Here is a 21,884-nt window from a genome sequence, read left to right as displayed (position 1 = left end):
GGGTGAAGAGATCTTGAGCAAGATGAAAACATATACTGTATAATATAGAAAAAATCATACCAAGCTTGTAAACAAGCTCCAATGTGCTTAAAATATAAATAAATAAATAAATAAATTAATATATATATATATATATATATATATATATATATATATATATATATATATATATATATATATATATATATATATATATATACACTGTATATAATATCTTTATACTTGATACCTTGGCTATCACCTCATTTTGTCCGGTCGTGATGGTCAAGTGGATTAAGGCGTCTTGTACATACCAGTTGCGTTGCTCCTGGGAGTATGGGTTCGAGTCACTTCTGGGGTGTGAGTTTTCAGTTGCATATTGTCCTGGGGACCATTCAGGCTTGTTCGCACTGTATATAATATATATATACATAGTACTGTATATAATACTGAATATATATATTTAATACACATTGTAAAACATTCAAAATTACATAGCATACCTTATTAATCGTGTAAATAAATATAATTGAAATAAGAGTTTGAATGAAATATAATTGTATCAGAATTTTTCCTTAACCACATAAAGGTGACATTTAATTCTGCCAGCAACTGCTGTTGGTATTTACTGGGTCCATGGGCTTGTTTTGAAGGTCAGAGGACCTGGTTAAACATGATTTGGAAGAGTTTTCCTGGGCACACACATGATTCAGGGTTGCTTATTGCATTGTGTAGTATTTTTGGCTGTTGCTTTTGCTCCAGTGCATGGCATTTGCCTTTGCTATCTCCTTTTCCAAATTATTCTACCTTTTCACTACTCGCACAGTAAATATTTGTTGCATCCGTGTGGTTTATGTGGGTCTAGTTTCTATGATGGCCTCTTGTTCAGAGGTGTTTAGTTTGACCATTCCTTCCCTGGATCATTTTGTCAGATTCATTAAGTTATTTACTCTAAAATAATACGGTTTTCGGTTCTCACCAGATGTTCAGTGAGTGTGTGCCCGACTATTTTCTCCAGTACCTTGCAAGAATTTGCTGGGAGATACTTTGCTCATTTCTAATTTTAGCAATTATTACTGAATAATTAATAACATGTTTGAGTTGACTATATTATTACAAATACCACCTAAGATATTGCATATTAAGTTAGTTTTCCAAATATTCCTCGTGTCTCCTTCAGACTCTATGGTGAGTACTGATCTGAACGAACTGTTTAAGATGCATCCAGTTCTCTCAGATTACTTTCTATTTCTTCCTGCTACCAATATGTTTTTTATTCACGCCCTCGCTACCTTTAATTTTGAACCCCCCCATTGAATTAAGCATCTGTGAATACCTTGAAGTTTTGTCAAATTTCTTTACAAGGTGAGTATGGGGTTCACAGTAAACGACCACTCATGATGAGTATGGGGGGTACACAAACTATCATTCATGATGAGTATGGGGGGTACACAAACTATCACTCATGATGAGTATGGGGTACACAATAAACTACCACTCATGATGAGTATGGAGTACACAATAAACTACCACTCATGATGAGTATGGGGGGTACACAAACTACCACTCATGATGAGTATGGGGGTACACAAACTATCACTCATGATGAGTATGGGGGTACACAAACTATCACTCATGATGAGTATGGGGTACACAATAAACTACAACTCATGATGAATATGGGGTACACAATAAATTACCACTCATGATGAGTATGGAGTACACAATAAACTACCACTCATGATGAGTATGGGGGGTACACAAACTACCACTCATGATGAGTATGGGGGGTACACAAACTATCACTCATGATGAGTATGGGGTACACAATAAACTACAACTCATGATGAATATGGGGTACACAATAAATTACCACTCATGATGAGTATGGAGTACACAATAAACTACCACTCATGATGAGTATGGGGGGTACACAAACTACCACTCATGATGAGTATGGGGTACACAAACTATCACTCATGATGAGTATGGGGTACACAATAAACTACCACTCATGATGAGTATGGGGTACACAAACTATCACTCATGATGAGTATGGAGTACACAAACTACCACTCTGATGAGTATGGGGTACACAATAAACTACCACTCATGATGAGTATGGGGTACACAAACTATCACTCATGATGAGTATGGGGTACACAAACTATCACTCATGATGAGTATGGGGTACACAAACTAACATTCATGATGAGTATGGGGTGAACAATAAACTACTACTCACACGGGTAGTGAGGCTGGCAAGGAAGAGAGAGATTCTCACCTAGTTGTGCTTGCGAGGGGTTGAGCTCTGGCTCTTTGGTCCCGCCTCTCAACTGTCAATCAACTGGTGTACAGATTCCTGAGCCTATTGGGCTCTGTCATATCTACATTTGAAACTGTGTATAGAGTCAGCCTCCACCACATCACTGCCTAATGCATTCCATCTGTTAACTTCTCTGACACTGAACAAAATTTTTTCTGACGTCCCTGTGGCTCATTTGGGTACTCAGTTTCCACCTGTGTCCCCTTGTTCGCGTACTTCTCTCCCCCGTCCCGTGTTAAACAAATTATCTCTATCTACCCTGTCGATTCCGCATAGAATTTTGAAGGTAGTGATCATGTTGTTGTTGTTGTTGTTATAGATTAAGCTACTCGGAACAAGTTCCAAGTAGCACGGGGCTATGGTGAGCCCGTAACTTACCTGGCACAGGAGCGGGGCAAGTAGCACGGACTATGGTGAGCCCGTAGTGGACTTACCTGGCACAGGAGCGGTGCTGGGAGTGATCATGTCTCCCCGAGCTCTCTTGTCTTCCAGCGACGTGAGGTGCATTTCACGCAGCCTTTCATCGTAACTCATGCCTCTTACACACAGAAATGACAATAGCGTGTTGCACTGCAATTTTTTTACCAAGTCGTACCTCAGTCGATTAAGGCAGCGTCTGGGATCCTCTCGGACGTAGGTTCGAACCCTCGTCACGGCCCTTGTGGCTTTGTTCATGCCTCTTAGTTCTGGGACTAGCCAGCTAGTGGCATACCTCTGAACTTTTTCAAGCTTCGTCTTGTGCTTGTCAAGGTACGGGCTCCATGCTGGGGCCGCATATTCCAGGATTGGTCTTACATATGTGGTGTACAAGGTTCTGAATGATTCCTTACACAGGTTCCTGAAGGCAGTTCTGATGTTAGCCAGCCTTGCATACGCCGCCGATGTTATTCTTTTTATGTGGGCTTCAGGAGACAGGTTTGGCATGATATCAACTCCTAGATCTTTCTCTCTGTCCGTTTCATGAAGGACTTCAAATCCCATTCAGTATCCTGTGTCTGGCCTCCTGTTTCCACCGCCTACTTTAATTACCTTACATTTACTCGGGTTGAACTTCAGTAGCCATTTGTTGGACCATTCATTCAGTTTGTCTAGGTCATCTTGTAGCCTCATACCATCTTCCTCTGTCTTAACCCTCACCATAATTTTTGCATCATCAGCAAGCAATGAGAAGAACGAGTCTATACCCACTGGGAGATCATTTACATATATCAGAAACTGGTCCAAGGACTAAATCCTGTGGGACTCCACTGGTGACACCGCGGCAGTCTGAAACTTCGCCGCTCACAGTGACTCGCTGTCTTCTCTTGCTTATTTACTCCCTTATCCAATGGAGTACCTTCCCTTTCACTCCAGCCTGCATCTCCAGGTTGTCAATTAGTCTCATGTGTGGTATTGTGTCAAAGGCTTTCTGGCAATCCAAAAATATGCAGTCTGCCCACCCCTCTCTTGCCTGATCCTAGAATTCAGTTAATCTTGTGAGGCATAACTTGCCATCCCTGAACCCATGTTGATGTTGTGTTACTAAGTTATTTCGCTCCAGATGTTCCACTAGCTTTTTTCTCACAATCTTCTCCATCAACTTGTATGGAATGCAAGTAAAGGACACTGGCCCGTAGTTCAGTGCCTCCTGCCTATTCCCCTACTTGTATATCGGGACTACATTCAAAATTGTAACTACATTCAATTTGGAACCGCCTTCCAAATTGTTGGCAGTTCACCCGTTACCAGTGATTTGTTATACACTATGGAGAGTGGCAGGCACAGTGCTTTTGTTCCTTTCTTTAGTATCCACGGTGAGATTCCATCCGCCCCTATAGCCTTTGTCACATCCAACTCTAGCAAAAGTTTCCTTACATCCTCACTGGTAATCCCAACTCCTCTAGTGGTGCCTAGTTAACTATTTCTTCTCTTATCTCTGGAAACTCTCCTTACTCTAATGTGAAGACTTCCTGGAATTTCTTATTGAGTTCCTCGCACACTTCCTTGTCGTTTGTAGTGAATCTGTCTGCCCCTATCTTCAGTTTCATTACCTGTTCCTTCACAGTTGTTTTTCTCCTGATGTGGCTGTGCAGCAATTTAGGGTGAGTCTTTGTCTTGCTTGCTATGTCACTTTCGTATTGCCCTTCTGCCTCTCATCTCACCCAGATGTACTCATTCCTGGCACTCTGGAATCTTTCTCTTCTCTCTAGTGTCTTGTTATTTCTATAGTTTCTCCATGCCCTTGTACCTTGTTGCTTTGCTAGCTTACATCTCTAATTAAACCTAATTAATCTCTAATTAAAGTGTGAGGAAGAAAGGTGTGAGTGAGTCAGGCGAGGAAGAGAGATAGGTGTGAGTGAGTGAGGCAGGCCAGGAGTGAGTGAGTGAGGTAGGCCAGGAGTGAGTGAGGCAGGCCAGGAGTGAGTGAGTGAGGGAGCCCAGGAGTGAGTGAGTGAGGCAGGCCAGGAGTGAGTGAGGCAGGCCAGGAGTGAGTGAGGCAGGCCAGGAGTGAGTGAGTGAGGCAGGCCAGGAGTGAGTGAGTGAGTGAGTGAGGCAGGCCAGGAGTGAGTGAGTGAGTGAGTGAGGCAGGCCAGGAGTGAGTGAGTGAGTGAGTGAGGCAGGCCAGGAGTGAGTGAGGCAGGCCAGGGGGAGGCAGGCCAGGCCGGGTGCGCATGCCGCCGCTCACCCGCTGCTCCCCCAACACTGGAGACCGTCCAAGAGACAATTCCAACATGGCTGCCGATGGCCCCGACGTGATGGAGGTATGTGTGTGCAGATGTTGGCCCCGTGGCCCCGCCGCCGCCGCCTCCCGCGCCCTCCACCACCGCCGGGGCCTCACACGAACATTTCTCGACACATTTTAATTCATTGGAAGGAGGAAGGCGGCGGGGGAGAGGCGGGAGCCCCCGTGACACACACACGCCCGGCCCGGGTCTCCCAGACGGGAGAAGTTGACCTTCTCTACCACCCCCCGGTGTGGCTGGCCTGCTGGGGCTCTAGCTCCTGGGCCCCAGCCTCCACCTCCTGGTCCAGCTGGCTTGTGGGTGTCACGGTGGAGGGGGGAGGGGAGACCTACTGTAACTGCTGCTGCTTGGTTAGGGTACAGTAGGCTGGCTAGGGCACAGTAGGCTGGCTAGGGTACAGTAGGCTGACTAGGGCACAGTAGGCTGGCTAGGGCACAGTAGGCTGGGTAAGACACAGTAGGCTGGGTAGGACACAGTAGGCTGGCTGGGGCACAGTAGGCTGGGTAGGACACAGTAGGCTGGCTAGGGTACAGTAGGCTGGGTAGGACACAGTAGGCTGGCTAGGGTACAGTAGGCTGGCTAGGGCACAGTAGGCTGGCTAGGGCACAGTAGGCTGGCTAGGGCACAGTAGGCTGGCTAGGGCACAGTAGGCTGGCTAGGGTACAGTAGGCTGGCTAGGGTACAGTAGGCTGGCTAGGGTACAGTAGGCTGGCTATGGCACAGTAGGCTGGCTAGGGCACAGTAGGCTGGCTATGGCACAGTAGGCTGGCTAGGGTACAGTAGGCTGACTAGGGCACAGTAGGCTGGCTAGGGTACAGTAGGCTGGCTAGGGCACAGTAGGCTGGGTAGGGCACAGTAGGCTGGGTAGGGCACAGTAGGCTGGGTAGGGCACAGTAGGCTGGCTAGGGCACAGTAGGCTGGGTAGGGTACAGTAGGCTGGCTAGGGTACAGTAGGCTGGGTAGGGCACAGTAGGCTGGGTAGGGCACAGTAGGCTGGGTAGGACACAGTAGGCTGGCTAGGGTACAGTAGGCTGGCTAGGGCACAGTAGGCTGGCTAGGGTACAGTAGGCTGGCTAGGGTACAGTAGGCTGGCTAGGGTACAGTAGGCTGGCTAGGGTACAGTAGGCTGGGTAGGACACAGTAGGCTGGCTAGGGTACAGTAGGCTGGCTAGGGTACAGTAGGCTGGCTAGGGCACAGTAGGCTGGCTAGGGCACAGTAGGCTGGCTAGGGCACAGTAGGCTGGCTAGGGCACAGTAGGCTGGCTAGGGCACAGTAGGCTGACTAGGGCACAGTAGGCTGGCTAGGGTACAGTAGGCTGACTAGGGCACAGTAGGCTGGCTAAGCCACAGGGCTGGCTAGGCCACTAGGCCATGGGTTCCGCTACCTGAGAGCTGCTAAAACCCAAGGCAGCTGTCTCCAAGCCTGCTGTACCCCAGGGATGCTGTACCCCAGGGATGCTGTACCCCCAGGGATGCTGTATCCCCAGGGATGCTGTACCCCCCAGGGATGCTGTACCTCAGGGATGCTGTACCTCAGGGATGCTGTACCCTAAGGATGCTGTACCCTAAGGATGCTATACCCCAAGGCTGCTGTACTGTAGGAGTGGGACAAATATATACCATGGCTGCTATATGCAAGGACAGGAAGAGCACTCACATTGTATATACACAGTCTCACAAACCCCCAGGATTTTTTTTTTTAAGTATAAATGATCTTGGGGTTATCTTGAGATGATTTTGGGACTTAGCGTTCCCGCAGCCTGGTCCTTGACCAGGCCTCCTGGTCTCCTATATTAAATGGAGTGATGAATAATGGTAATTGTTCTGAGGTTTGACCATAATGAGGTGAGGTGATTGGGCCATACTACTAGCCTAACTTAGCTTACGTGTCTTGAGCATAAAGACTTGGTCCTGCCTCAATCTGTGGCTGGAACAGTCTTTCCTAGATTCTGCGTCCAGAATGTAGTACGACACGCAGCTATCGCGTCATAAAATGTTTGAGTAGGTTTCAAGGTCAGTGCCTGCATGAGGTATCAGTCCCAGTGGCGCAGTGATAAAACATTCGCCCGATGCTTCACGAGCGATTTGGCCTGGGTTTGTACCCGGGCCAGGGAGGATTGACTGGGCGCCAATCCTTAACTGCAGCCTCTGTTCACCCTGCAGTGAATGGGTACCTGGTCGTTAAACTATTTGGCGGGGTCGTATTCTGGGGAAAATTAGGATTAAGGACCTGCCCGAAATGCTATGTGCGCTAGTGGCTTTACAAGACTGTAAGAACTCTGGTATATACATATAGATAAACAAAATAAAAAACTTGCATTATTATTCTCTTTGCTGAAGGGCTCCTTAGTTCTGTTACAACAGCTGTTCTCATTAACCTATATCCAGAGTGGCAGTGGAATTAACAGCAGTGGCTACAGAAGCTAATTAGTGAGTGTCATTAACCATTATGTTAGGTATGTTATATTAAAAGTTGCTCATTAACATAAACAATGTTCTTGGGGGGGGTAGAAATAGCCTAAGCTACTCTATCCCTTTGAGATGTATTTATTGCTTATCTCAATAAACATACTTGAACTTGAACAATGTTCTTCCTTGCCTACACAAAATGTGTTCTGTTGGGATGTTTTACAGACTCCCATAAAACAATTATCTAATCAGCAGTTGTATGGCAATTTAGTCAAATTGCACAACATTTTTGGCAAAGCTCATTTTTCCATTATTAAAATTAGAGTACGTTTGTCTTGTATAGTATTGTAGTTCATATATAATTTTGACTAATAATTAGTTAACACATTATCTCCTGTATTGTGTAATTAACAAGTGGTAATTTTTTCAGAATGACAAACAGCAAGAGCAGCAGGGTGAGGAAGAAGGAAAAGAGCAGCAAGATGTGTCACCGGACATGTTGATTAAACATCCTCTCCAAAACACTTGGACACTCTGGTTTTTCAAGATCGAGAACAATAGAACTTGGGAAGACTGTCAGATGGAAATTGCTAGCTTCAATACAGTTGAGGACTTTTGGGCGTAAGTTATCTTCCATTAAATTTTCTGAGTTAATTTGCAAAGCAAAAAGTAGTGTATTGGTATCCTTTAGTTGATTGTTCCAGCATTTAGGACCGACTATATTACATGATATGTAATTACTGAAGATCTGATGTGTGTGTTTAGCCATCGCATACATGCGATGGCTAAACAGACACATCACATGTTACCTGGGAGCGCGCAAGAGCAATAAAATGTGTTCACTCTTTTCACTTTGGTCACCTCAATTCTCGTCTTAGGTCTTTCAATTTGGTATCAGTGTGTTCGCAAAAGAATTCCCTACAGGAGTACTGTACTGTATATGCATATAGAGTACAAAAGCGTGGCGTACCACCCGCAGCAAACAAAGTGAGAGAGTTATCCGTGAGTGCTCGTCAAGTCAATAAAATGTGTATACTCTTTTTCAACTTTGTCACCTCAATTCTCGGCCTAGGTCTTTCATTTTGGTATCAATATGTTCGCAATAAAATTACCTACAAGAGAATATGCATATACAGTGGCACCTCGACTTACAAATGTCCCAACTTACGATAATTTTGAGTTACAGTATAAATTTGATTGGATAATGTGACTCGACTTACGATAGTGTCGTCGATTAACGAGATTCGTTGATACACGTTCGGGTCGACTGAGCGCATGGTTCCCGGTCACGCGGGCCAACCTGCCTCAGTTTACTAGAGCCGCCTGCTTAGTGACGATCACGCTTATAAGAAATTCCGTTATTGTAGTGATTTTTTTTGCTCTTTGGGCATAAAACTGATTATTATACATCACGCCATGGGTACTAAGAAAGTCAGTGGTAAGGTTCAACATATGAAAACACATGTAAGAATAACCGTAGAGGAAAAAAAAAGAGATCATTCGTAAACATGAAAATGGTACTCGTGTGTTGAACTAGCGAGGCAGTACAACAAATCTTCAGAGGAGGCGGCAGCGGCGATGGCAGTAGAGGATGTCCTTTCTCATTAACTAAGAAAATGTGTGCAGTATGGGAAGAACTGCAAAGTTTTGCTGTAAAAATCACCCAGATAAAGCTGTAACAGGCTGTTGCATTGATCTTATTAATGACAATGTGATGCCTCACTACAGACAAGTGTTGCAAAGAAGGGAAAAACAATCTTCAATGGAACGATTTCTAGTGAGAAAATCAAGCAGTGAGCCAGAAACAGGTCCTAGTGGTATGCAGGCAAAACATACCAGTGTGTGTACCCCAGAGAAGTCCTCACTGCCTGATGTTATAATGGAAGGGGACTCCCCTTCCAAACAGTAACACCTCTCCTCCTTCCCCCTCATCACCGTCTTCCATACGCCATCAAGAGTCCTCCATAAAGGTAAGATAAACATATGTACTGTATTGTAGTTAGAGAAAAAATTGTATTCAGTATAAAATGTATTTTTAAGTTAATATTTTTGACGGAGTGGAACGGATTAATTCAACTCCCTATATTTCTTATGGGAAAAATTGTTTCGACTTACGATATGTCTCTGGGAACGGATTACCATTGTAAATCGAGGCCCCACTATAATGTCCAAAACTGCGGCGTGCCCCACCCACAGCCAAGCCGAAAGCAGGCCAAATTATTTAATTTTTTATGCCATACTGCGTCATTACCGTACATTCGTCTACTAAATTTTTTACGCCATACTGCATCATTACCACGCGAAAGTGTCAAGTCAATTTCCTAGTGTGCATAAAAAAGTAGAAAATTTAAAAAATTCTTTTTCCATTCTCTATCCAGCCTAAGCCTAACCTAACCAAGGACTTGCAAATAGAAAACATAATAGCTTAGCAAAGCACTATGATTTATAGTACAGTACAGTTCATCATATTTTAACATTGTGGATTTTTACGTCAAAGTAAGATGTATTTTCCAGAGGACAGGTTGCTCTTTTATAATACTGTACAATCATTTCTGACATTGTAACTAAAGGTTCATCCTTTGAGTGGCTACTGTTGAAACATACCAGGTTTTCAGTTTGTGTCTTATTGTATTTTTCTTTCCTACTTTTACCTGTGTGTGTGTGTGTGTGTATCTGTTGTTTATGCTGATTATTATGATAATACTGATGAACGGTTATCCTCGTTTTTTTCACAGGTGCTTTATTTGGAAACAAGTGGCAGCTACTGAAACTGTTTCACTTTTATGATAGCGAGAATAATGTAATATTTAAATATAGAAATATTTCTTGACAGGATCTGCAGCACCTGTAGGTTTTGGAATGCCCCGGAATGATTATACATTAGATCCGAAAGGGAGTAAAATATCAAGAGATATACAGTAGATCTATTTTTTTAATTATATATATTAACAGTACTGTATACTGCTTGTTTGGTTATGCTTATTTTTGTCATTTTCTGACAATTGTATACAGTAGTCCTAATTCATCTACTGATGTGCTCTTATAAAATTTACAGGTTGTACAATCACATTGAGCCTGCTTCTCGGTTGAAAGTGGGGTGTGACTACTCCATGTTTAAGCAGGGTGTCAAACCTATGTGGGAAGATGAGCATAACTGTCGAGGAGGTCGCTGGCTCATCAACCTCAACAAACAGCAGCGTTCTTCAGATCTTGATAATTTTTGGATGGAAGTGGTGAGTATGAATGAGTTGAGCACAAGTAACATTTCTTGTGTATGACAAGGCATAGAAAAGCTGAACAACTTTACAAAACATGTATTTTTTCTTTAGTTTCAATTTTTAGAGATTTGTAATTTTAAGTTTATTGATGTAGAAAAGGCAATCCTAATTCCCTTTTCTGAGTGCCCTCAGTAGCTTTCCTATGCACTGGTTCTTGTACCAAAGAATCTTCAAAACGACTAGGCATCTAGACTTGCACAGGCCTCCTGAACACTAGGACTCGATTCTGGTGTAGTCATAGAGGCAAGGGGACCTGAAGTTGATCTAAACTTGAGTAAAACTGCCCAGAAAGTACAAGTAAGACAAAAAAAAAATCTTAATTAAATAGAGAAAGAAGGGAAGCAATTGTTTGTTATCAACAAATCAAGTGCAGTATTAGTACCCAGGTGATTCACTAGGTGGCAGCTCATGTCTGCTCTGAATATGAACCTGCCTGCCTCTTCACTCACGTGCAGTCCCCAAGATGCACTCTACCCCACGGGAAAGTAGAGTGGATATGGGGTCAGAGAGACTGGTGGATTATGTACAATTCTGAGGTTGGGGCATACTCAAACCATCCGGTTAAGTCTTGAAGCTGACTGTCTAAGAGAGGCAAAATCCAGGAATTGTAAGAGGGTGGGAACAATGAGTGAGAAGGGCTGGGAACCAAGCCAGAATCGGCCACAGAAGAGCCAACAAAATGACACAGCCTGGAAAAGTCTTCCATCAGACTGGCAGGAGGAGGAGGAGGAGTTAGACGGAAGAGAGGAGTTCAAGAAAGTCCCACCAATTCAAGTCCAAGCAAAAAATATTCACTACAATTATCTTGAGATTAGGAAATGGTGCAACATAATGAGGCAACCTAGAGAATGCTTAAAGTTTTTTCCAATGTAAAAAAAAAAAAAAAAAATTATGGCAATGACAAAAACAGTTTATTATAATACTCAAAAGAGAGTTTTGTCCCCCCCCCTCTTCCCCTACAAAAGAATAGCCATCCAAAACTGACATTTTTCTTGCAAAGTTATTTCAAAACACGTGGAAATTACGCAGAAATAAAGTACAAATTCCTATTTACTCAACTTGGGTGTGGCGACTCTCATCCAGGAAGCTTTTTTCATATGAATGTATCGTACTGTAAAGTAAGACTATAGATTATGGGTAAATGGAAATAAAATTGTAATTGCCATACTTTGAGAGTCATCTGAGTGAGGGCGAGTAACTCTTCACTAGCCTTTTTCTACGAGGCCAGACCTCAATGCCATTCTCCTAACACCATGAAAGCATTTGCCACTACTCAAAATTTATATATTATCCAATATTTCCTCAATTTAATTTAGGGAGTCCCTATTTCCTTTACAAATAATCCATGAATATCTTGTTTGGAGAGGTGCCAGGATTTTGAGATAGTGTGGAGTAGGTGACACGTTAACCTAACAGGTCCTGTGGGCACTTGACAAATTTCCAAACTTTTTAAAACATGAAAACTATTTCCTGAGACTTTTAACAGCTGTAGGCACACCTAAATGCCTCCAGACTTCTTCAACAATTGCCAAAATTTATTTTGCTCACAGATGCACACATCTTGGAAGCTCCAAGTACACCAAAAGTGCAGTTCCAGTACTTTTTAAGAATGTTCCAAGTAGAATAAAAAAATATAAATAGTATGCTAGTAGAAAAACCGGTGATGTGAATTGAAAGTAGAGATATTGGTCTACACCAGCATTTCTCAATCTTTGTACCCTTGAAATAATTCCAAGTCGTACTTTAGATAAACACATGAATGTCGTTGTCAACTGAAAGATCATTTTTGTCCTTGCACTTGATACTGGTTCAATGGAAAAAAAACTTAGAAATACATTTGCATATGATTATAATTAGCCTATTTATAACTCTTGTGGAATCCCTAGTAGCCTTGGGGCTGCACAGAAACTGAGTGAGAAACACTAATCTATATAATGCCACCAATTCTGTTATGTGGAGGAATATCTATAGAGATTAATCAAAATACATTGGCGATCAGAATTGTCGCACATCACTAGTATAAACATATACTGTATTATATTTAGAATATTATGACAATCATGGGACAGGTATTTAGAAAAAATATTGTTTAATGTCTTGTAATGTTCATTTATAATTCAGAGTAAGGTTAGATGTACTATAGTTTGAGTCGTGTCTTCTGCCGTGTTCAACATCAGGGTTGTCCAGTGCTGGATCATATTCAAGATGATGATTACATCACACACTGTGCAATAATTACACTTCTTATCACTTACTGAGTGAAAAGTTAGTTGATTGTGAGGTGAGAGAATGGAGAGAATGATTCACAATATCATTCTGTAAATCAGTACAGTGATATAAGTATATTAATACAGCTAGAGTTGCTCATTATATATAAACACATTTATCCTAAAACCTAATTTTTTTTTTTTTATGAAAACAGTTCAGTTTGTAAGATTAATAGCCATTTATTAATTCTAACATTCCTGTTATAATAGCATAGGGTTCAAATTTAACACTTTTCACTTACTGCACGCCCACTGATAGAGTTGTAAGAATTTTATATAGATTTTTTTTGGCTTGTTGATTAGATAGATCACAAAGTGCTGACAATGTGAAAGTTGTAAAAAAACTTTATCACTGATGAATTGTTTGTAAGGGATTTATCAAAAAATAAAAACCTTGGAGGAAAAATGTTATCTTCAGCAAAGTCTACACCTATCTTTGTATTGTTCCACTATTGTGTGTAAATGAGGTATGAGTTTGAGAGTACTGAATTAACAGTTAATTAAAAGTTATTTGTGGAGGGGACAAGTGGTAATGCCTTGTAGCTAGCTTTACTGAGAAACCTCCACACACAGTCATATCAGTCCTAGGAGTCCTTAATGGCCAACTGGGGACCAGAGCTAGAATCTGACCATCACAGAGGCACAAGGAGCATGGATCTAAATAGCACCCTCACTGAAGAAACGTCCAGGAAGTCAGCAAAGCAATACAGACATTAGCAAATATAGGAACAAAGAAGCAAATTATTCCATAAAACAATCCACCCAACAGTTAACTCAAAGCAGAAACCACATATATAACAGTCAAACCACACTATTGAAAGAAAATGCACTAAAAGATTTAGGAGTTGCCATATCTGAAGACCTTTCTTTTAAAGAGCACAACAAATTTGCTATCACAACTGGAAGAAAAATGATAGTTGGGATAACAAGAACTTTCCAAACAAGAGATGCCACACCAAATGAGGATACTGAGACATTAGTGCTCTCTAGGGTGGAATATTGTTGCACACTTAACAGCTGGAGAAATTGCTGACCTGAAGAACGTGTAAAGGTATTTTACAACTAAAATCCACTCAGTATAACATCTAAATTATTGGGACCCCCTAAAAAAATTAAATCTGCATTCCCTAGAGTGCAGGCAGGAGAGATACACAATAATTTACACTTGAAAAATCTTAGGAGGACTGATTTCAAATCTGCACATAGAAATAACACCACATGCACAGAAAGCATGGCAGGATGTGCAAAATATAGCCCCACTGAAAAGTTGAGGAGCAATAGGCACACTGAGAGAGAACTGTCAACATCAAAGGCCCAAAATATTTCAACACTTGCCCTTCACTTATGAAGCATAACTGGTCGACCTCTCAATGTTCAAGAGAAGATTCAACAAGCGCCTTCAGAGGATACCTGATCAACCAGGCTGTGACTCGTACATCATGCTGCAAGTAGCCACAATGAACAGCCTGGTTGATCAGACCAGCAACCAAGAGACCAGACCACAGGGACATTGATCCTCGAAATCATTGACAGGTAATCAACGGGTAGATTGCAACCCTACTACTTACAGCTGGCCACTGCCAGGTGGCAACACTACCAGGAGCTGCTGGCTCTCCATGTCAACACTACTAAGTCTGGAGCTTTATGTCCAACAGTGTGGACTGCTCCTCGAGTCGCCAGCCTTGTGCATCCCAGCTATGTCTAGATAGGTGTGGCCGTCATTTAGACTAGTGTGTGAAAGCCAATTTGCTTGTGTATCATTTAAATATTTAGTGTTTGCTTCATGTGCATGTGTTTGTAAGACTTGCTGCATTTGCTTAGGGCTGGCCTTCTCTAAGTGTTCAACTAGTGATTCCTCTACCTTGACACAGTAACTTTCTCCCATAGAAGCCTGCCAGCTTACTGTGTAGGTTGCCTCACTCAGAGTAGTGCAAGAGTCATTGACTCCTGTGCTAAGTTCTGAGGTTGGGGCATTCAGGGGTTTATTAAGGGATGCAGTAAGGTTAACGTCAAATGGCAAGCATCCCTAGTGCCTTGGTGTCCTGCTTGGTCTTTACCATCAGGCCTTGGCAAACCCTGTGGGTCTTTAGTGTGTGTTGTTATTGATCGACCTGTCCGAGCCCGCAGTCACTTCTTGTGAGTTTGAGGGATGCCTATTGATTTTGCTACAAACCGGTCATCATTTATACTGTCCCCCACTTGCCACCTGTTAGGTGGGTATTACCCTTCACCCCTGAGACCTGAGAGTTTTGGATACGCTTAGCCTCTTTTTTTTTTTTTTTTTTCTGTGAGGAGCCCCGTTGGCTCCCTGAAGCTATCCGAACTGATATGTGCTATATTAGTTTGGGATTATCAGTCCCTGGAGTCCTTATGCCTACTGGTAACCACGAGCCAGAACCTGGTCCCTTCAGAGAGGCGCAGGGAGCAATGGCCTATGAGCACTTTACATTTAAAGTACTGGTACTGTACAGTATGTCGTAATTTCCATCGATCTTTGAGAGCACCCAGAAAGATAGGCAAAACAAAACAGACCACTATCTGGTGAAAATTGCTACCTACATCTGCACATAGCAAAAAAAAAATCCCCCAGAAAGAAAACAAACAAGCAACACTTCACCCAACTAGCACTTCTGCTCATTAGTGCTATGGAAGGTGGGGGAGCCGACAGCCACCACTCCAGTCACCCACTCCAGTTTTTCAACTGATGAGCTCTGGTCTTAATTTCCTGTTCTGGCTTTTGCCCTGTGTGACTGTACCAGTAGTGTGTGTGGTGTGGTGGCCAGTGTCTTTTTGCAGGCAGAGCAGCATGTGCCTAGGGACATCTTCCCTAGGTGTTCTGTAAGTTACTACCCTTGCTAATAAGGGAGGGTAGTAACTCCTGGCCCTGTGGTGGCCGGCCCAGCCTTGGTTTCAGGTGCTGCTTTCTCGGTGTCTGAACACAGGAGTTTTTTCACGGCTCCACCTCTTTTGGCAGGTCGGGCCGGTGTGGTACCTCACTGATTCGACTTACTCTTCCCCTTTGATGCAGAAGAGTTTTCTGATGCAGGTGTATCGCCATTTGTATGGTATTCGGTGGCTTCTTTGATGATGTCCCAACTGCAGTCTTCGTCTCAGCGTTGTGGAGGCTTGGCTGGTTAGGCCGGGGGCGCGTCATGTGTTGTGTCTGGTGGCGGCTTTCCGTCGCTACCTGCGGGCCCCTGGTTCTGTTGCGGTGGGGAAATTCTGGGTGGATCTAGTTTCCCTGGTTCCCTGTTCCAGGGCTCATGTGTATCAGGTTGTCTGCAGTGTACTTAGCCTAGCCAGCCTGTGGTCTACCCTCGTGCCCATGATGTGAGGAAGTATGCTGCTCTTGCTGCTGTCTTTGGTAATATATCTTGAGTCGACATTCGGGCGCGGGGGTTTTGGAGGTCGAACAGGGTCCTGGCCACCAGGTATCTCATGAACGTCCCTAGCCCTCTCCGGCCTTGTGTTGTGTTGGATCTGTCGCAGCTGTAAGTCCCTGTTTTTTTTACTTATCTGTGGCTAGTTAGCCTCAGGAAGTTGACAGGGCTCTCGACAGAAAACCAGCATTGAATATAATGAAACTCCATTTTCTGGGCGAGTCCCAGAGGCTCCCCGACACCCTCTGTCCCTCCAGTCTTTATTGTTCAAGAACTGGAGTAGTGGGCTATCGGCTCCCCCTTCCCCCATTTTGAGGGGAGGGGAGCACTAACAAGGAGGAGTACCAATTAAATGAAGTGTTGCTTGTTTGTTTTCTTTCTTGTTTGTCTGCTTTTTTTTTTTTTTTTTTGCTCTTTTCAGACGTAGGTCCCAATTTTCACCAGATTGTGGTCTGTTTTATTTCACCTATCTTTCTGAGTGCTTTCCCGGTCAGTGGCAATTACAACATACTTTAAATGTAAAGTGCTCAATATGCTATTGCTCACTGTGCCTTGCTGAGGGAGCTCATGGTTGCCAGTAGGCATTAGGCATAAGGATTGATGACCCCAAACTAATATAGCACATATCAGTTTGGATAGCTTCAGCGAGCTTCCGAGGCTCGCCCAGAAAATGGCGTATCATTACATTCAATGCTGGTTTTTTATATACCCTTTATTGTACCTGCTATAATCCAGTTTTTTTTTTCACTTATTTAAAAAAACAAGAATATATACAGCTTTAAATCCATTTTCAGCTCCTGTTAATGATTGGTGAAGCTTTTGAGGATCACAGCGAGGAAGTTTGTGGTGCAGTTGTAAATGTACGCAGTAAGGGAGACAAGATTGGTGTGTGGACTGCAGATGCGAAGAAAAATGAAAGCATTCTTAAAATTGGGTAAGTTTTTGTTTTTTGTTTTTTATAACAGCTAATAAATGTAAGATATTTTTAGATGCTGCCTTGTTAAGTAAAGTTCTTTAATAAAGCAAGGCAGAAGTGCTTAATAAGTACATTACTCTTGTATGAGCCTGGTTAATGAAATATATATTAATCCTTGATGTTAAAAGTTCAAGTATAGTGTCATCCTGTCTTAGAATCCAAACAAAGGCGAGGCAATAATATATGCCTCCTACATTCTGCAAGAGGCCATACTCCTCTTCCCTCCTCTAAACATAACATTTCAATGCAAAAATGGTTATCATGTAAAGAAGGATTGTGGACGGGAGATAGGATTTGTCTTTTCCCTTAATCTTAATACAAATACAGTAAAATAGAATGATAAAACTTGACTTTTTCACTGCTAAAGATGACCTCAGAATACTCCCTCAGTCACCTCATGAAAACTTGATCAGCAATGTAATAGGTGACCTCGGTCCAGGATTCTTTCAGTTTAATTCCACCTTTAATGTTTGTCATTAAATTTTCAATATTATCCATTGATTGGTTAGTTGAATCTTTACTTCTGCATTAGATAACATTTGCTTTATTTATTGTACTTGTCCCATCAGTCATGCCGAGACAATTTGGTACATCTAATAACTATGTACTACAATGTATATGTATTATCTTGAATGTTCACTAGTCATGGATAGATGAGAATAAACTTGTACAGTTTTTACCCGTAGCCATTTAGATCGAAAACAAAAATTCTTTAGACTTTGTTTTAAGGAATTGTATACGTAAATATAGATAGTGTTCTATGCTGTGCTGTTTTTTATTATTCATGGGAAAACTTATACAAATACAATGTGGGGTACTGAGGCAAAAATGTATTAGTTGTTGAGATGCATTAGTTGCTATATATTTAGATTTTTTTTTATTTATTTCCCCAGGCATGTTTTGAAAGAGCGTCTCAACATCCCTCGGCATGTGAACATTGGTTTCCAAGCTCATACTGACACAATGATAAAGTCTGGATCTACGGCCAAGAACAGGTTCACTGTCTGACCTACATTGTTACATAGCCCGCTGTCCTATGTGCGCGTTGCAGGCATGGTAGTCAGATGCTGTGCTGGCTCACGTCACATATTGTGGTGGAAAGATTTTATTTTGCAAGTGAAATCTAGGTAGCATTTCCAGATGTGTGCAGCATTTTCCAGTTTAGAAAATGTCGCAAAACTAAAGAGATACCTTGATTTATTGGCACAGAATGGATCATGGAGGTTTATGTACATACAGAGCATTAATTCCTTTGCTGTGTACGATGCTTGATTTGCACTTGCTTAAACGTTAAGAAATTTGTTGGTCATATATTGGAGTCAGGCCAACAAATGTGAAGTTAGGTAAAATATTGAAAATGCACCAATGACTTGATAAAAGAAAGGCAATTATAATTTGTTGCTAAACATAGCATGGACTACATAACTGTTATTGTTCACGTTGATAATGAACTTGAAATCTTTGCTACAAAATGTTTCATCTTTTCAAAGCAATGATTGTAAGTGTGTGCTTGCTTTGTTGCCATTGTGTGCACCATTATTGTATTTTATTTGGAAATCATTACTAGTTTATTTATATACTGTAATTCAAATATGGTTGGGGCATTGTTTGATATGAAAGTTCACATTTTTCAATATAAAATTATAAAAAGTAAAAAAGTTCTAGAAAGGGGAAGGGGGGGGATTAGTGGAAAGTTAGATAAATATGCATTGTTAAATCTTTATCAAGTTCATTTTACCCTGAATTCTTTATTACTTGTAATATGTATATTAATTTAAAGATTTCTGAAGGTAATTTGTCAATGAAACGTACCTGTGTTGTACAGTACTGTATAATCTTGTAGTGGCCAGGGATATGATTTAGCAGTGGCACTGAGTAATTTATGTTGAGGTGGGTAGCGAGTAAGTTTCAGTGCAGGTGAAAGCTCGGAAAGAAAAGCTTGGCTTTTAGTTGAGCCCAAACTGCAACGAGAGTTGGCGGTGTCGTGTAGAAGCTGTTGTTGCCCATGGTCAAAAAAAAGAATTGTTGGTAAATCACTGGTGGATGGAAAATTAATAATGGCTTCATTATAGATATGTTGGTTATTGTAAAGGATGAACTGATAGTTGTTACACATTGATATTTTGATATATTTTTTTCTATTTCCTGTGATTTACATGTAATGTGATTATTGCTCCTTGGTTGGCTTCTGTTAATTTTGCTACTTTTTTTTTGCCTGTAACTTGATATTAAATGTTGATTGGCATATGACTTGGTAATGGTTATTGCCCCCTAACCCCATCTTTTGTTGGAGACTTCCTTATAACAATGCATCTTGGGTAATAAATTAGGATTTTAAAAATTTTGCATAGGTATGGAAAGATTGTATATAAAGATCTTTAATGATAAAGAACCCGTAGATTTATCTTGTGATACTGCATTGTTATTGAATATGACGAGATAAACTGCTGTCACCTCTGGTAGTAGAGCAGCATCTTGACACGACTCAGTGGAGCCAAACTTGGGGTAAGTCACTGTGAATGATACAGTGTAATACAGCACCTATTACTAGGAAAGGAATGAAACCTGTGTGGAACCTCTGCAGTGTGACACATTGTTTCATAAAATAAAAAGCCTTCCAATTAATGGTTTTATATCTTTCAGCTAAAGGTGTCTCGTTATATTAACTGTTAAATTCTGTGATAGACCTTAATATTATTACATGTATATATGAGAGTTATCAAGTTTGCTCTTTGGAGTCATCTTTGAGGCTGAATGCTTTAGTTTCCTATACAGTATTTATTTTTTGTTTGCATGCAAGCACTTGAGATGCAGGTATATCCGATTCATTTTCATGCAAATGTTGCTGCAAAGTCAATGAACTTGATGAAATTCCAGTAGGTAGGTAATTTGCATATCCATTTTTATGAATAAGAATCGTGTAAAGGCTGAGCTAACATATCATTGTGCCTGTGGTAGGGGGTACAGTATTGTAGCAAATGTTTTGTACATGGAACACACACACAACATGTAGGTATGTTGAATATGGAAACTTAGTACAGTATTTAAACAAATTTGTAGGTCATTACCTAGAAATACATTTTGGTAAAATGGTTAAGCTTGATGGTTACAATTATTAGTTCTGGGACAAATTTAGTTGTTTGTTTATCTATTATGTGAAAGTGGCTACTGGTTCTTCAAAGATAATTTGAGAAATGCCCAGTTATGAGTCCCCGTTCTCAAGCTTTACTTCAAAATACATATTTTGTACTCTTTTTATTTGATCTGATTTTTATTTGCCCTACTACTGTCCAATTGAATTATTGGATTACAAAGTGTTGGGTAATTAGAGACAATCTGATCAGAATATATAACCTCTATCAGGGACCCATAACTAGGAATTTTGTTTTTATCCTAAGCCTTTGCAAACTGTGACTTGAAAAGAGCAATTGATGTTACTTATCGATTTATTAAGAGTTTCTAAAAGGTACTGCTATTTCTTATAAAACATTAAAATCAACTAAAAATTGTAGATCTAGATATCCTTTTCTAATAAATTTAGGTGTTATAAGCCAAAGTTGTTTTATAACCTTGATCATACAGCTGTTGCCAATATAATTTATATAATTTTTGTTTTTGAAGCTTGGCTGGCTGCATTGAGTTATTAATTAACAGTTTGACATTCAGAGGTCAGTGCGAACCACTCCCTTCGGTAGGTACCAGGTGACTAAAGGTGTATACTATTTTCTGATTTGTGAAGCCATTCGTAAAGTTGGGACGTTGATTATGGTATTTTAAATGCAGTATTTGATAATGATATCAAAATACAGGTGTAGCAAAGTATTAATTCTACATGTTATTTATGGAAATAATTTTTTTTAATGAAAATTACGGTACATGATTATACAGTATTGTGGTAGAAAAAAATACTTTTTGTTTTTGGTGCGTTTTGGTAATTATTTTTTTCATTAAATTTTGAAAGTAGCATGGTGATATTTTATTTGTTTACTCATATTCTGTTTGCCAAGCTGTCTAAAGGCTTTGAACATTAATATTGGTATCAAATTGGTTAAATTTGTTTTTCATGGGTAGACGATTAATATAAATTGGATAAAGAATTGTTCGTGAGAGGTGCCACTGAATTTCCAATATTTTATATATATTTACGTTGCACATTGCATAGCATTCCATAATTATTTTTGGCAATAATAATATATAGGTACATAGGTGATTGGTCGGTGTCACAGAAAAGAACAAAAACTAATATTCCCATCTCACAGGATGGTTAGTCATACATGGAGTCGGGAGAGAACATAAATGCGAGGCTGATTGATTTATTAGCCTCCACTAGCAAAATCTGGGTACAGCTCAAGAATATCTTCCAATATTCGTGAGTGTGTGAAGTAATTAGCTCATAGTACCTCATACCATTTGGTCTGAAGTCACTTATAACAGGGGCAATCACAGATACAGTGTTGGAGAGTATGTCCCAGCTCTTGTTCACATAGTTTACAATTGGAATGTTCACCATTGGGGGATTCATTACCTGCAGACACCTGCCATAGTT

General features: G+C 41.1%; 1 protein-coding gene across 2 annotated transcripts; it reads left to right on the top strand.

Moving 5' to 3' along the window:
• Nucleotides 1-4,719: 4,719 nt before the first annotated feature.
• LOC123774007 (eukaryotic translation initiation factor 4E-1A) lies at nucleotides 4,720-20,894 on the top strand. Of its 2 annotated transcripts, none has more exons than XM_045768076.2 (5): nucleotides 4,720-5,046; nucleotides 7,868-8,058; nucleotides 10,493-10,670; nucleotides 17,157-17,296; nucleotides 18,232-20,894. In XM_045768076.2, exons 1-5 carry the CDS (start codon nucleotides 4,957-4,959, stop codon nucleotides 18,344-18,346), a joined length of 714 nt encoding a protein of 237 aa, XP_045624032.1. In that variant the 5' UTR covers nucleotides 4,720-4,956; the 3' UTR covers nucleotides 18,347-20,894. The 2 variants fall into 2 exon arrangements, with proteins under 2 accessions (XP_045624032.1, XP_045624025.1); XM_045768069.2 differs by lacking the exon at nucleotides 4,720-5,046 and adding an exon at nucleotides 5,060-5,324.
• Nucleotides 20,895-21,884: the final 990 nt, after the last annotated feature.

This window comes from Procambarus clarkii, chromosome 10 (assembly GCF_040958095.1).
Source record: "Procambarus clarkii isolate CNS0578487 chromosome 10, FALCON_Pclarkii_2.0, whole genome shotgun sequence".
Lineage (NCBI taxonomy): Eukaryota > Metazoa > Arthropoda > Malacostraca > Decapoda > Cambaridae > Procambarus > Procambarus clarkii.
This window is presented reverse-complemented; position numbering and strand designations above follow the sequence as displayed.